At 37.4% G+C, this 17,363-nt stretch overlaps 1 protein-coding gene across 1 annotated transcript in view; it reads right to left on the bottom strand.

Annotated features, from left to right (window-relative positions):
* The window catches only part of dctn1b (dynactin 1b), a 35,447-nt gene that overhangs the window by 3,550 nt on the left and 14,534 nt on the right, over positions 1–17,363 (bottom strand). The window contains exons 7-25 of the mRNA XM_066678638.1: positions 14,697–14,717; positions 13,368–13,538; positions 11,035–11,232; positions 10,341–10,545; positions 10,163–10,241; positions 9,426–9,585; positions 8,800–8,904; positions 8,468–8,659; positions 7,709–7,822; positions 7,389–7,541; positions 6,416–6,576; positions 5,786–5,954; positions 5,289–5,357; positions 4,634–4,846; positions 3,640–3,801; positions 3,345–3,476; positions 3,024–3,149; positions 1,508–1,650; positions 1,093–1,259 (exon numbers count right to left, since the gene is read on the bottom strand). Coding sequence (XP_066534735.1) covers positions 1,093–1,259; positions 1,508–1,650; positions 3,024–3,149; positions 3,345–3,476; positions 3,640–3,801; positions 4,634–4,846; positions 5,289–5,357; positions 5,786–5,954; positions 6,416–6,576; positions 7,389–7,541; positions 7,709–7,822; positions 8,468–8,659; positions 8,800–8,904; positions 9,426–9,585; positions 10,163–10,241; positions 10,341–10,545; positions 11,035–11,232; positions 13,368–13,538; positions 14,697–14,717 — 2,740 coding nt within the window. The remainder of the gene's footprint in view (positions 1–1,092; positions 1,260–1,507; positions 1,651–3,023; positions 3,150–3,344; positions 3,477–3,639; positions 3,802–4,633; positions 4,847–5,288; positions 5,358–5,785; positions 5,955–6,415; positions 6,577–7,388; positions 7,542–7,708; positions 7,823–8,467; positions 8,660–8,799; positions 8,905–9,425; positions 9,586–10,162; positions 10,242–10,340; positions 10,546–11,034; positions 11,233–13,367; positions 13,539–14,696; positions 14,718–17,363) is intronic.

Below are 17,363 nucleotides of genomic sequence, written 5' to 3'. Positions count from 1 at the left end.
CTACTTTGTAGAAATAGAAAATAATATTTCGGAGAACAGTGACCTGTGGTGTCCCCCAGGTTTCTATTCTTGGTCAACTTTTATTTAATTTAAACATGCTTTCTCTTGGCCAGATTCTACAAGACTATGGGCTGTCCATTTCACATCTATGCAGATGATACTCTGATAGATTTACATGGCCCTGTCCCCAAACGACTCTGGTCCAGTTGACTCATTATGAAAGTGCCTTGAACACATCACTAACTGGATGGGACACAACTATTATTCTATATGGGAACAGTAATGAGAGATTGGCTGCATATCTGGATTCAAGAGCCCTGAAAACTAGAGAACTGACTCGCAACCTTGGTGTATAAATGGACTCAGTTCTCCGTTTTAGTAGACTTGTTAAAGCAGTTACTAGATCAGCATTTTACCACCTTAAGAACATCAGTAAAATCAGAGAAAGGAGGCCATCCCAACCACACAGAGACAATCAAGCTATTCAGATAGCTGAGGCATCACTGAAAATTGAACTGCTGATCTCCTAATAATATTGTGCTTAGACTGCTGGGGGGCCATTCAGGAGAAGACTTTGTTTCTAAAGTGCCACATTTCACTAACAAAATATCAAACTTATATCATGTACCTTTATTCAGAGAAGGAAATCAGGAAGAACAAAATGTTCACAAGGGACACTTCTAAATGAGTCGGTAAATATGAGTTATTTCCAGGCACTATAAAGACACATATAAAGGCCATGCAGATGGGTCATGCAAATGGATGAACAGTTTACCTTTCTGCTCCTCTGCAGGAATAATAAAGAGATATAAAGACAGACATATTACAACTTGGCAAAGTGAGAGATGAAAAACAGAGTGCATGAGAGACACAAAGACTGGCTTAGTAAATCTAAGTCATTGTAATAACATGTTTGTTGGAGAATCATCAGATAATCTGATGTTTTCACTCACATATATTAACATACACTAATAATCCATGACATAATACCAGGTTATAAGTTGAAATGTTGAATATTGATACTTGATACTTTCAGATCTTATATATATATATATATGACTACACCCTGGTACACACTCCTCATTCACTCACCAGCTGTTATACCGCCCGTCATAATGGATGCAATGCCAGAGGCAGGGCTTCCTCTCAGACCCTCCGCCATCTTTGATTGGCTGTTTATGCGCTGTCTCAACTCTGTTTTCTCAGCCTCCAGTTGGTCTATGTCGGCTTGCAAAGCATCCATGGTCTCTTCAAAGTCCCTAAAGACACACACACACACATTTGCATCAAAATGACAAGTATGACCAAAGTACCTAAAGACGGTATTAGGTACATGTATCTCAATTAATGTAAAAGTCACTATCTACCTTCGTCTATTAGCTTGTATCAAATTGTGGTTCTAAACAAATTAAATTCATTCAGAATGCCAAAGCCCTCGTTTGCTATGGACATTGCATGACTATCAGTACATTCTAATATTCAGTGTGTTATAGTTCTTCTCACTTACTTCTCTTTCTTCTTCAGTAGTGACTGAGTCTCGTTCAGAACACTCTGGATTTTCTCCACTCTTTCATCCGCATCTTTGGATGAACTGTCCAGCTTCTTCTCCAGCAAACTCAGCCTTACACTGGCTTCACTCAGCTCCTCACCCTGCAAACAAAGAAAAGTAATTAATTGTGATCACCTTTCTTGCTGTTGGTCATAGGGTCTCTAAACCAATGAAAAGCACAACATCATGGTCCTCAGGCCAAACCTGAGGAGAAGCCAGTGGAACAGTGAACCAAATGGTTCAGGTCTACTTCTGAGTAACTGTTGTAAAATGGCAAAGCAAAAAATGTTTAGATTTATATAATTTAAAATGTTCCTTTCAATTTTTTCACAAGAAACTGTTACTTATTTTAAGACTGGAGAATACCTTTCTTTGGATTTGTGTATTTGCTATGATGTCTTTTTAAATTTTCTATTTTCAACCCCTTATGGAGCTTGGAGGGTGGCTGATTCATTGATACTGCTGTGTTGACTGAGATAAGAACATGCTTATGTCATTCTTCCTTAACAATCCTTAACGAAATGCTGTGGAATACACTAAAAGTGGCTTTAATATCACTTGAGGCATAGCTCATCAAAGACCCTGTGCAGGCATCACCATTTTTGTTACCTGAGTTTTACTAACATAATAACATTTTACTAACATTTACTACATTGTAACAAGCTGCAAGGGTTAATTAGAATACTATTCATATTCAGTAATAATCAATTTGGAATCATAAATATTTTGTTTAATGTACATATAATTTATAAACAAATAAGTTATAAACAATTTTTGCAGTCTCTGTAAGTGGTGCTCTCCTCCTATGTTCTCCCTCCATTAAGCTTTCTGCTCTTTCTCTCTTTACGTGCACTTAGACACGTGAATGTATTTTATCAGTTGATCAAATAGTTTATTCTGTTGGTTACTCTTTTCTACATTTGTTAACACTTCCCATGTGAGATTGTGTATTTATGAAGATGTGTTTACATGCAACTTTAATTTTTGCCACCCATTTGTGTCCTCCATAATTTTTCCATTTCATGCAACACTGAAAATATCTAATAAACAGAAAAATCTAGTAAAATTGTGCTTTATTTTAAAAGCATTAATCAAAAATGGTGCCTGTCACTAATCTTAAAATGTATGTAAATCATTTAGATATGTAATTTATGTATGTCATTCTGAATGTGAGCAGTCACTTGTTTAAATGTCCTGCTAGAATTTTTTCTTAGAGGAGATGCTGAGAACAGTGCTGGCAATAATGTATCTGGGTATTTCAGAGGAGATGAAAAGTAAAACAACAATGCTTACATTCTCCTGTCAAATATATTTCCAAAAGTGACCGCAGGAGTTAATGTACACTGTTTTTGTTTTTCCATAAATGTATATATTTTGCATTTTATGGTTTGAACCATAATTATGTTCATACCTAATATTGTGTGCCTTTTAGTGTAAATATTTTGTATTTATAATAGGTAAGTAATATGTAAACCTTGATTTTTAGTGATTTCTTGAGCTCTTTGATTACAGTCTCTCTATCCTCCAGTTTGAGACCGAGTCCTTCAGCATCTGTGATCTCTGCCCTCAGAGCAGCAGCCCGGACATCCACTGGAGCTACCTAAAGTACACACACACACACACACACATTATGAAATGGAATGGTTCACAAACCAGTGCTGTCCAGACTAGATCATGATCCCATGGTTTTATTTAATGTTTTCTTCCAAAGTATTTTTCTTGCCACTGTTGACTTTGACTTTGAAAAATCATATATATAAATCTATATAACTGATGTGAATTGAAATAAACTCACCCCACTCTGAGGCTTTTCAGAGTCATATTCTCCCTCCTGCATAGCAGTTGCCATCTTGTTCATTGTTGCTATGACAACACTGCAGGACTGGCGAAGACAATCGTAGGGGTTTACACCCTGAGAGCCGTAGATCTGAGCAAGAGATATTGTAAATGTCATATACTTGTCCATAGACACTACTTTTCTCCCAAGTAAGAAAAAAGAAAGGCAAATTCCCACCACGAGTGTGTAAACAGATTTTGTCCCCCACAATATGCTATATTTCCTATACACACACACACACACTCTCAGTGACCTGTTCGGCTGCCTTGAAGGCCATGTCCTCCAGTTTGAGGGTGGGCAGACCCTCATGTTCTCCAAGTGGAGCAATGAGCTGAGCTCCTGCAGCAGCCACTTCCTGAAGCACAGCATTCACCCATGCCAGCTGCCTCCTGCTCTCTGCCAGCATCTCACCCACCTGTAAATACACTCACATTATCAATAAAATTAAAATCTCCATTTTCCAAAAAAATATAGCTCATATTCCAAGGCATGTTGTGTCTTGAACTTGCTTTTTGTTGATTAATGTAACATGTAGAAGCTTTTACTTCATCAAACAGCATAACCAAAACTTTTAGATATTAGATCAAAACCTTGCTCTCCAGTAAACTGCAGTGAAAATATCACACATTGTAAAAGATAGCTGTTTTTTACATTGTGCAAAAGGATGTTAAACTATACAAATGGAATTACAATGTTTCCTTTTAACAGCAACAATATGCTGTATTTATCATGGCTAATTAGTAGCTGTAAGCTTCCATCACTGTAAAGTCCATTAGACTTTGACTATAATTCCAGTGCAAATCTATGCATCACGTCCAAACATTTTTTTTTTCCCTGAACTGTTCCTCACATCATATTCTAACTGCAAGCAATGCAAGTGCGTGACAGAAAGGTGCAATGTGTCATGATGTGTCTACACCACAAGCATCAGGTCAGAACATAAATCTGAACCAATAACAATAAAACTGATCAACCAGAAAACAGCTTCAGATTTAACTTAAATTGGTGATTTGCTGTGTATCTAAGCAGTAAAGCTGTATGATGAATCAGAAATGGAAAGATGCATGGAGCCTTGCATCTGTTACTAAAGCTTGTGCCTGGTGTAGACAAATCTACTGAAAACAATACCAAAATAGATACAACGTTGGTACATTCGCATCATTCTTGGAGCTTTCTGTTTTAATGTTGCTGCTTGTAGATAGGACAAAGTTGTTGTGTTAGGGCACTGTGCTAGGGAGGCTTTGGACCTGAAGACCAAAGTTGAGAGCAGCTGGGATGCCTGGGGCATCTGTGCCAGGCATGCGGCGGCGAATCTTCTTGCAGAACTGACGGATGTCACTGCAGGAAGTGTCCAGATCCTTCAGCAGCTGAGACAGCTGAGTCTCGTCCTGACCAGCCTGTAGGAACGCACGCAGACGACCCACCTCCACCGCCATGCAGTCCAGTGCACTCTGAGTAAACTAACACAACCAGAGATTACACCTGTTAACCACATGTGATAGAACCGTGTGATTGTGTGCATGCACGTGTGGGTGTGTGTGGGGCTGAATTCCTAATCATATGAATTCCTGGTGAATATGGCCAGAGGAACCTGTGCTCTGGGATCTCTCACTATCAGTGGAAAGCAATTCTACACTTATGTCTTATATATTAATACTATACATAAACATTATAGATGTTTTGTATCTATATAGAGGCTGTGTGTTTTGAGACATGTTCTAGTTTATTGCCCCATAACACTGATCAAGTTTTAGAAGTTTTTTTTGTGGATGATAAAGATTGGGAAACAAAAAAAAAGAAAATGTGAAGAACAAAATGTAAAGAATGGGGATCTATGAGCACTAGGGTCCTCATGACATCATAATCTCTCCTCGTGAAACTGTGTTGGGGTTTGTATCTTACTCTGATATGATCAGCCAGCTGCATGGTGCAGTCCTCAGCCTGTTCAGCGAGATGAATACTATAGAGGTGCTGCAGGAACAGAACAGGAAAATGTAAAGTGAAAAGACATATCTGGCTGCAAATTAATGAATAAAATAATTCTACCATGCTAAGCTGTAAAAATTAATTGAAGAAATTTTAAATATATCCAGAATTATAAATGAACTCCAAGCCTGACATAGCTATAGATTATTAAGAATAATTTTTTAATTAAAATATTATGCAGGAATTGTTCATCAGTTCTTAATACATATAATTTAATATCTATTAAACTGTATATTATTTTCATTTAAATAACTTTTTTTTTCAAATAAACAAATAGTTTTTTTTAATAGAAATAATTCAAATAAATAAGAAACAGTCATATGCTTGTGTCATTTAATTAGATTTGTGAAAATGTCTATGCAGGGCAGCAACATGTAATTGTGTTTGTTGGTGAGTTTGAAAGATAGATTTACCTGATAATACTTAATGGCTTTAGTGAGGGGCTCCACATTCACTGTCTCGTCCAGCTGGTCTTTATGCAGCAGGTCAATCAGGAAGTCCAGAGAACGCTCATGAACAGACATCTCAGAGTAGAGAGGACCTACACGCTTATAAACCTCCACATCACACTGATTCAGAGCACTATACACACACACACACACACACACACACACACACACACACACACACACACACACACATTCATTTATCCTTTCTTCCTGCTTATAGTCTCAAGTACGCATTTCAAATCTTACATAGTTCATTGTAAATGTTCCTCTTGCCCAATAGATACTAATATATCTGTTCATTTTTTCGCTGTCCAATGAAAAACATGTATCTCCCAAAATAGCAACATTCTTAACTTTCAGTGGAAGTCAATGTAAAAAGATTTCTATTGGTGCATTGATCATACAAAGTATTGTGAAGGACCACTGCTGTGTTCAACTGCTGTAGCAAATTAAATCAACAAAAATGGAGATACATTATGTTAATGGGACAGCTACAATGTTCATATTTGAATAATAGACAAGGGGAGAGAGAGAGAGAGAGAGAGAGAGAGAGAGAATGTAAAGGAGAGAGAACAAAGGTGAGTATTGACATACTGTTCATATTTGTGCAGTGTAGCCTGCAGTAGGCTGAGGGAATAAATGAGTCCAGCAGCAAAACTCAGCTGTTCCCCCAAAGCCCCCCTCATCCCTGGCCTCTGAGAACAGCTTTCCGTCAGATCAAACTTCTCCTGAGCCTGCTTACTGATCAGGTCTGCCTAAAACACACATACACACACACACCTTACAGGACTCAGTAATGTAATAACTGTAATAACAATGTTAACTCCAACCATCTACGTTGACAATCTACCTTTCAATAATAATAGCAAGCAAAATGTGTTTTTAAATCCATTGGAACAGCAATCTAAAATTTGCCTCCATCATCAAGAGTTCACTGGTTTGATCTATTGTGATATCTCAGTCATTGAAGGTCAGGAGTACTAGGTGGGAATAGATGGCCCTCCTCCAATCATTACAAGCACCACATTAGCTAGGACGGGCATTTGTTATATGGAGAGACAGCATTCTCCTCCAGTTGTGTTGAGCTGTCCAGTGTTGTGTTAGTAGACGTCTGAAGCAGTATCTGGCTTCCCATGTCTCTGAGAAAGCAAGTGATAGCTAAGACCCTGCCAACTTGGTGGCAAAAACAACATTTAAAATATTTTTATAAAAACAAAAGTATTTTTAATGACCTTGCAATGCCTGCATATAAATAATTTTGTAGTAGTATTGTCTTTCTGTCAGAATGTGAATAGTTTCTAACAAATATCAATAATCAAATGGTGACATAACTGTAATAATACATTCAAGGTCATGCTACTCCATAAGATATTTGTGCAAATGCACTGACATGGAATACTAAGCTAATGTACATTAATCTCATTTCTGTATGGCACTCCTTGTCATTACTATTATTTGGTAATTTAGCGAATACTGAATTTTCCTAAGTTATCATGATACAAATTTACTATATTATTTTGGTTTGATTAAAAAGTTTACAAACACACACAGTGTACGGAAAATGTACCTTGCAGATGAGTCTGGGGATGAGCAGCAGAACGAGGATGCCGTCGTGGTCTCCTCCATGTCTGAGGAAGGAGTTTGGCATGAAGGAGGTGAGCAGAGCCACATGCCTGTTTGCCTGAACCACCTCCATCTTACGCAGCTCCATTTCAATGGCCTGCAAACACATACATATTCATAAACACAATTATGTCATTGTTACCTCAACTCCACAACTCCACCATTGGCTCAGGGGTTGTTGAAACCTCTGAATAGTGGATACTCAAATCTGCATCTGTTGCTCAGTAAAGGATGAACAAAGGCCAGTGTGAATATATAATTAACCTTTGCATATGCTTTGGTCTCTGCAAATTTGATCTTGAAGTCGAAGATCTCTGCAGGCTGCTGCTGTGGTTCAGCCGTGGCCTCCTGTTGGCTCATCAGTTCCCTATTCACCTCCTGCACACACACACACACACACACACACACACACAGTCAAACACATTTTAAGCCACGTGTCCTGTCTCAGCCATTCTTTAGAGGGTTTAATTCATTTAATACTGAATTAGAATTGTCGATTAATGCTTTATTTTTGCATTATTTACTGGTTTCACCTAAAAAACTACTGACAAGTTACAACTGTAACAGTCATTAAATGTAAGTAATGCCAATACTAATACTACTAATAATAAGTTACACATATAGCACCTTTCATAAAGCCAATATTGAATCCAATTAGATCTGTTAGGCACTTTCCTTTAACAAAACATATCTTAGAGTAATAGGCTTATTAATATTTATTTCTAAAAATGTACTATTATAAGGGTTTCATGGACTCCATGGTCTTTCTGAGTCCACACACTCTCTCGTTCAATTTAATCCATTTAATATTGTAGCCTATTTTGTCTGTATCCCTTCTACTAAATTTGTTCCCAAATATAACTTTGAAGTTTGGCAATAATGTAATATTTTACAGTACACACATCATAAGATTATATTTTTCTGAGGTTCAACAAGTTACAACAAACGTAATGAACCAGTATAGCAATATTTACAACATATTAAATACTACCAGTACAATGATCTGTGGGGATTCCTCAGTACCTGCAGGTGTGCAGTTAACTCTCTATACTTCTGGATGGTGTGCTGGTAGTCAGCCACAGTTTCTTGTGCAGCCTCCACACGTTTCTCAGCCTCCCTCACTCTGGCTGCACTCAGATCCAGCTGCTCCCTGAGCTCTAGCTCTGTCTCCCGAGCGTTCTCCTGAAGTTCGTCATTCATCTCGTTAATTGCCTCCTACAACACAAACACACAAATACACCAAAATGCATTTAATCAATGATAGGACTTAATACATTGCAGACAGCACTCCATACACACCTCAGTGTTTCATACAACACATATAGACACAGATATAAGAGAGTACGCCCACTCACCAGGTCAGCGACAGTCTCTCTGAGCTCTCTCACTTTCTCCTCCAGGTCCAGATTACGCTCAGTCAGCATTTCTACCATCTCTTCTGCTCCCAGTGCGGCATCCACCTGATACACACACATCCAGGTATATCTGTTCCTGTAATAACTGGTTTCTAACAACACCAGTAGAAATCTAAAATGGCATAAGTATTTCTTGTAGAAATCTAAAATGTTCCTCTAAAATGAAGCATTTCACATAAAACCACTCTGGACGTCTTTGTATACAGTAATGCTTCAATGTTTGTGATCCGGCAGACACAGGGAGAACACACCACACTCCTCACAGACAGTCACCTGGAGGAAACCCACGCGGATACGGGGAGAACACACCAACTCCTCAAAGAAGCGGGAATCAAACCCACAACATCCAGGCCCCTGGAGCTGTGTGACTGCGACACCTACCTGCTGCGCTACCGTGCCGCCAAGTAAAACATGTTGTCTCCTTTTTTAAATGGAATATTTTATAGCTATTTCTAGAAAAAAGTAAAAACCCTTAATTATGCTATGTTTACATACTTACAATTACAACTTACTTACATACTCAATTGAATTATGAAAAACATTGGAAAAATTTGTGGATTCTGCACCTGTTCTTTCAGCTCGTCTATGGTTTTTTCTGCCAGCTTCATCTCCTCCTGCACTTTCTCTTTCTGTGTCCTCAGTGTGTCCAGTTCAAAGTTCTTTTTCTCCATCTGCTTCTGCAGCTTTATGTGCTCCTGTTTCTCTGAGGCAGAGAGGTCCCGCATCCTGAAACACACACATAAACAAATAAACCCACACACAAGCACACATGCTCAAACACACACATATAAATGTTAGGCTATAGAAAGTTAATTTTTATAGAAACTTTTTTTTACTTTCAAGTATATATTAGGGATCATATTTCTGGATTTAACTGATTATGATTTGGATTTGATTGGATCTTGATTCCACAAAAATCAAGGATTCTTATTCCAAGAATAGATTACACAAGGTTTCTTAAACTTTATGGAGACATTGTGGCTTCTATGGCACACCACTGCCACCTCTCTTGGTTATATATCGACTTTTGATATATATTAAATAAATAAATATGTTGTGTAAAGTAGCTTGGATGCATGGTGTGTTTATTTTTTATGTATGTTACGTGTGCTTCCCCCTTTTGTGTGATTTCCCATCGTGATAATATTTGCTTACCATTTAAGCTAGCTCTCTGTGCTATAAATGCAGAGCCAGTGCACTGGGAAACCTGCTAACTACCTCTGTGTCTCTTTTTGAGAACAGTAAAATATAAATAAAATAAAGAAATTTAATAGCACAAGGTCTGTAAAGAACTCACACTCACCGGACCAAAGCCTCCTTTAAACGAGCATTTTGCTCCTCTAACTGTTTTACATGGAAACTAGAAGCTGCTCCATCAGAACCTACAGATCAGCAAAGCACAGAATACGTCATTTTCCACAGGTGAATAGATTTAGAGGTTATGAACAAAATACAATGAATCTAAATGTGTGTGTGTGTACCTTTCTCCTCTATCTCATGTTTGAGAATCTCCAGGTCCATTGTCAGTTCCTCCACCCTCTCTTTAAGGGCGTCAACCTCCTGCTGCAGAGACTCTGCTCTCTCTTCAGCCATCTCCTTGTCTAAGGTGGCCATTTCAATGGCATCTGCTGTATCAGCCATCTCCTCCATGTATCGCTCCTTTGCTTCCAGAGCTTCTTTTGCCTCCTGCCATAAATATGTTGGAAAATAACAGCAAGTGCATATAATTATAATAAATTTCCTTTTTTTTTACAATTCCATAATGTTGAATTAATTTCATATTACAATTCCAAATGTCTGGATTTGTTGCAGCTGCTTTCATAATTTAGTTTTGTTGTATAAAATAAATGAAAAATATCTTCAGGGAATAAACCTCAACATGATATTTTGCTTCTTTGAGGTTAACACATTGGAACAAACAAATGACATGACATGCAAAGATAAATTATTTTGTCATCTTTTTTACAGGCCATGTTTTATATTTTAATGTTTTCTAACAGGAAAATTTTTAGCAAGAAGACACTGTAATAAAATGTGAAGAAATGTTTTTTTTTTTTTTTTGTAGAGGAAGCATAATTAATCTTACTTGGAAAATCAACACAACATAATGTTTTACATTTGCCTGTGACTCTATGTAAGTTTGCTTATCTGCATTGTGTGTGTGTGTATGTGTACCTTCTTGGCCTCTTTGAGCTGTTTCTGCAGCTCATTTTGCTGCTCCTGCATCTTGTTCTTCCACTCTTGAAGCTGCTCCAGCTGGATCTTGTGTTTCTCCAACTCCTTCAGCTTTGTCTTGTCCTCTGCCCTCTTCATCCGTAAAGTCTCCAGCTTCTCCTCTAGGTCTTTCACCTGTGCTCGTAGAGCCTCTTCCTCCTGACACACACACACACACACATACATACACATGCCAGGTTAGCTCCAGAAGTCTAGAAAGAAGAGATTGAAAGAAGAATGCAATGAATTAGCAGATGACACACACACACACAGCATATAGCCTCAAACAACAGAGAAGATTTAGGAAATCCCTGAATTTCATGTCTAAATGCCTCAAACAGCCAGCACACTTTCTCACATGCATAATCATACATTCACTCATGCACCTGAGTATCCATGATGTCACACTGAAAATGGAGCAATGAGGCACAATATTATTAATGCATGACAATGTGTAAAACAATGAATATTTCTATGAATCTTGTACCAATAGGCTTTATGAATGCATTCAAAAGACATTATATGGAATGCATAATAACTTTTCATAGTAAATTTTCATAAACAGGTTTAATTACATGACTGTCATAATTAATAATTACTTTATAAAAAGTCACAATAAAACACCTGTTTATAACAACACTTTATACTAAAACTTTGATAACGTTGCCTAATGGTTAGAGAAGAGGGCTTAGTACTGAAAGGTCATTTGTTCTATTGCCATGACCGGCAGGAATATTCGGGATGGTGGGAGTGAAAGAACAGCACTGTACTGCTCCCTTAATCCATGGTTGAGGTGCCTTTGAACAAAGGCACCGAACCCACAGCATGTCGTTGTACGTTGTACAATGACAAATAATTGCACATTAATTAAATTAATTATTTTATAATATGTTGAACAGATAACTATAACTAATTTTAAGCAATTACACAAGCCTTTGTCAGGCTTAAGGTACTCTGTATGTTATATTCAGGGGTTGGACAATGAAACTGAAACACCTGGTTTTAGACCACAATCATTTATTAGTATGGTGTAGGGCCTCCTTTTGCGGCCAATACAGCATCAGTTCGTCTTGGGAATGACAGGATACAATGTTTGAACCATTGGATGCACATGGTCCTCCAGAATGGTTCGGTAGTCTTTGGCAGCCCATCTAGCACAAGTATTGGGCCAAGGGAATGCCATGATATGGCAGCCCAAACCATCACTGATCCACCCCCATGCTTCACTCTGGGCATGCAACAGTCTGGGTGGTACGCTTCTTTGGGGCTTCTCCACACCGTAACTCTCCCAGGTGTGGGGAAAACAGTAAAGGTGGACTCATCAGAGAACAGTACATGTTTCACATTGGTCACAGCCCAAGATTTGCACTCCTTGCACCATTGAAGCCGACGTTTGGCATTGGCATGAGTGACCAAAGGTTTGGCTATAGCAGCCCGGCCCTGTATATTGACCCTGTGGAGCTCCTGACGGACAGTTCTGGTGGAAACTTGAGGTGCACATTTAATTCTGCCGTGATTTGGGCAGCAGTGGTGTATGTTTTTTGGATACAATCCGGGTTAGCACCCGAACACCCCTTTCAGAGAGCTTCCTCTTGCGTCCACTGTTAATTCTGTTGGATGTGCTTCGTCCTTCTTGGTGTATGCTGACATTATCCTGGATACCGTGGCTCTTGATACATCACAAAGACTTGCTGTCTTGGTCACTGATGCGCCAGTAAGACGTGCACCAATAATTTGGCCTCTTTTGAACTCTGGTATGTCACCCATAATGTTGTGTGCATTGCAATATTTTGAGCAAAACTGTGCTCTTACCCTCTGCTAACTGAACCTTCACACTCTGCTCTTACTGGTGCAATGTGCAGTTAATGTCCAGACCACCAGGCTGGTCCAATTTAGCCATGAAACCTCCCACACTAAAGTGACAGGTGTTTCAGTTTCATTGTCCAACACCTGTAATACTCTATGAATGGATTTATAAAACATAATGAATACAGAGATATTCATAGGAATTATTTTCAAAAATTATAAACTGAGATGAATATAGAGTTGACAACAATAAATATAGCAATTATAAGGTATTTTTGTTATGCAACAAAATACCTTATAATGCAGTTATAAAGCAGTATGTAAGAATTCATAAAAAGTGTTTAAAAAATAAAATAATATCACAGAAAATTTAGAAAATAAAAAGGATGTAATGAGAAAAACTGTTAACATTTTATGATTGAAATCATGCAGGTAGCAGCCAAACCAAAAAAGGACACATTAAAAAAATAAAGTAAACAGTATCCTACCTTACTGGGTACAGGAGTGGGTGGTGCGCCAGGGGAGGGGAGGGGCCCCACAGGGGAGGGGATAACAGGGGCAGCCAGTGGGGTTTGAGCAGGTGTGCTGGGTTCACTGCTGCTCATCTCTCCAGCTGAGGCAGAGCCAGAGCCCACCTTCACCCCTACGCCAGCCCGTGCCTGACACACACACACACACAGAGTGCTTTTATTGTCTTATTACTACTGTTAAACAAAGTATTTCATAATACTTCTCAGAATGATTTACAGTAGTGACGACCAGCTCTACTCACAGGTAAATATCATAAATAAAATGTAAATGTTTTTTTTCGTTTGTTTGTTTTTAATCATTGTTCTGATATCATGTTTTGGCCATATTGTAATTCATCATTGGACATTTTGTAGTTCATGTTGAAGAGGGACATGCAATGAGCTGTGGGACAATAAGTAAAAAAAAAAAAACACTACCATTCTCAGCATTACAATTCAAACCTCATTTCACATATTATATAAACTGGCAAGGTTTTATAGACTTTACAACCCTTGGTTCACCATCACCATAATGAAATTCAAATTGAAAATCCTTTTGAAAAATCAGTGGAATTACCCTTGTGAAAAGTCTATATAAAGGCTATATAAGCTACATTCTCAGCTACATAGCTCAAGATCATATTAACACTGAGATTCATCCATTTAAAAAAAAAAAAGATAAAGATGGTTTCTTCAAAGTGTGGATAAAGTTACATCATTATTATCAACAAGTTTTAAAAAAAAGTCTTTACAAGAGAAAGCATAAACATTATTAACTGCATTGCAAATATAATTTGCAATTGTTGGGCATTTCTACTGGTCCATTTATTAGGAATTATTAATTCAGTATATTACAGGGCTTTTCAAATGGCATTGATGAATTAAAAACAGAACAAACATAGTTTCTGTATTTAATTTAATTCATTTCATTAATTTAATTTAAATTCATTTGAAAGTGAAAGTTATTTTCGTTCCCAATATTTTCTTACACACACACTCACACACTCACACACTCCCATCCTCTGAGTTACATTTATATTTATTATTTGGAAGACAGTTCCCCACAATGTGAGTGTATATATTTGTGTATATATTTGTGAGTGTATATCCCTTTCGTAAATATATTTTGGTTCAAATATGACTAAACCTGGTACACACACACACACACACACTATACAATACAAGACTCTGTTAATGCCCCAAGGGACTAATTAATTCTCCAGGTAATGGATCCTCACTTTAAGTTTGTTGCACACACTCACACAAATGGATTAGTCTTAATCTTTTAAGGCTTGAGTTAAAACTCACCTTAGGCCTCCTGGCCGTTGTCTGAGGAGAGAACACACATACACACGCATACACACACATCACACAAACACACAGCCACCAGGGTTCAGAAGTGAGAGAGCAGACAGGAAGAAAATTTCATAAAAAATACAATAATCAGAGTTAGTCGACTGAGATTAATGTGTTTTCCCTTATCCCAGATAACACACACACACACACACACACACACACACACACACACACACACACACACACACAGATACAGTTCTTAAAAGTAACAAAAAAGTAACAAAGCAACTTTAGGGAGCATCTTGCAGTGCGCCTGTGTTCATAAGTACATAAGTAATGGACAAATTCCAATAGGTGTTGTCTGTTTTAATTAATTCTTAGAGTTAATTACAACTTTTGCGTCAAGCTGAAAAAATACTTATGCCAGGTGACACTGATTTACTTTCTGATATTGGGCTGTGACATAACACATTTTTGTATTAAATAACTCTTTGTTGTTCACTGTACATCTCTGTCATGCTGATGTGATTTACTTTAAATTTTTTGATAGAATTAGTCTCATTTTAACTGAAGATCACAGAAAACATTACATTACTTAAGCTAGACTGAACTTCACAACTGTGTCTAGTAGCATTATGTCACTGTGATATGCACTGAGATACAGAGTCTATACATTTTTTTCAATTACACTGGATCTCTAATCAGTGCTTATATTCCCTTATTTATTCATTCATTAATTATTGCATTAACTTAATGTTTTTGCTGTGGGTGCCATATTGAAGACCAATTGTTTGGTTTTAGAGCACAGCACTAATGAAAACCAACTATCTCTTACACCGCTCCTCTCCCTGCGCAGAAACCCACTTATATGTCAGCAGGGTATAGAATCGCACTGTGTAGTATAATGTGGAGACAAATACTGTTAAAATCAGTTAGCCACATTAGCATTTTTGTATGTGGATCTAATGTGAACCTGTTAATACATCAATCTCTAATGGGTTTCTCTGCTCTTCTGTCTGAATCTGAGTGAGTTATTCATACATAGCTCATATACAAGTTTCAATAATCATCTTATTTCACTGGTGTAAATTACTGTCTGTATTACTAGTTTTATTATCTCTGATGGTCACTATGTAGGGATTATGGTGCTACTTTGTGACACATCTCCAGCTCCTCTACTTACTGACACAGAGTTCTGTTTAAAAATGTGACGTGTATAAATGGGTCAGGGATGCATACTTATATCTCTTTCATTTTCACGTCTAAATGAGACAAAAATGTTGACAGTTACAATTAAACAATTTAAATATCCCAGTATTTATTTGAGTTGTGTCAGCTACAAACCATTAATAACAAAATGTGTGCAAAGGCAGACTTGGATAGGTAAAGTCATGTTATTTAAAATGCCCAGCAATTGTTTTAGCTTAAAGACAATATAAGGTCATATGAAACAGCTGTAACCATGGAGCATGCTCTGTAAGCGACATTAACCTCAGAACAACTAACAGTAACTATGTAAAAACAAAAGAGCTAAATTAACACCTATCTAAATATTTTAAACTTTCTTCCAAATTATTGGTAGCTTTCAAAACACACACTTGGGTAAAATTTCCTGTGTAGTGATAAGCTAATTCTCACCAATCCTTATGATATAACATACCTTAAAATGTGCCTTAAAATGTCTGAATCCCATTTGTAGCCCACTTCACAGGGAACTGTTAGTGAGAGTGTATTGCACCTTATATCATTTTATCTCAGAATAAAAAACAATCAAGAAAAGAATCAATGTCGCTTGACAGATATTATGTCAACTTGACATCAAATTGGCAAACACAACTTTTAGGAAAAATGACATCTGCTGGAATATGAAGATCTGAAAGTTTAAGTAGGCCTTTGTAATTTTTTGTCATTTATACTGCCCTAAGTCTTCATTTTTTATTATTATTATTTTTTTTTTTTAGTCATTCCACTGAAGAGCGCCTAGCACAATCAAGGTCAAAAACAACACTCAAACTTACACTTGCACACACACACACACACACACACACACAGGCCTCTCACAGCTGCATTGTTGCAATGAGGAAACCACAGATCTAACTCAGACAAAACCCCTCTGTATATGCACACACATATACACCCACACATACACACATACATCACCATAAAAAACACACTGATTCGCAATGGACTGTCTTCCTATTTCCCCTGGTTTATTTTGTCCTATAGGCAGGCTAGTGAGAAATTAACATGAACAAAGCTAATATTTATTTTATCTGCTTTAACTGTTTCTGTAGCACAAAATTGTTACAGACAACCTCTTTCACGCTCTTAGAAATAAACCTCTTGCTGACTCAAATCACACACCTATAACAGGAGTCAGTGTGGTTTCAGTGGTTTTTACAGCAAATGAAGTTTGAGTCAAGACGTTTTCAGTGTGTTTACTAAGTAAAAGTTGGTTTACTGTCTGAGAAAATCCACAATACACTGAAAATACATCAGACAGAAGATGACACAAAAGGAACTTTTGTACCCATAAAGTACTTTTGGGATAATGCTGTAGAAGGACCTTATAGAGGATGAGTCTTTAACAAAGTATTTTTAAAATGAAATGTATGGGTCTGAAGCACCTCTTTGAAGTTTGAACAATCTCTAATTATGTCATAAACGTGTCATAAAGTC

The sequence above is a fragment of the Hoplias malabaricus genome, chromosome 8 (genome assembly GCF_029633855.1).
Source record: "Hoplias malabaricus isolate fHopMal1 chromosome 8, fHopMal1.hap1, whole genome shotgun sequence".
NCBI classification, from domain to species: Eukaryota; Metazoa; Chordata; class Actinopteri; order Characiformes; family Erythrinidae; genus Hoplias; species Hoplias malabaricus.
The sequence above is the reverse complement of the archived record's forward strand: the minus strand, read 5'-3'. Positions and strand labels throughout refer to the sequence as shown.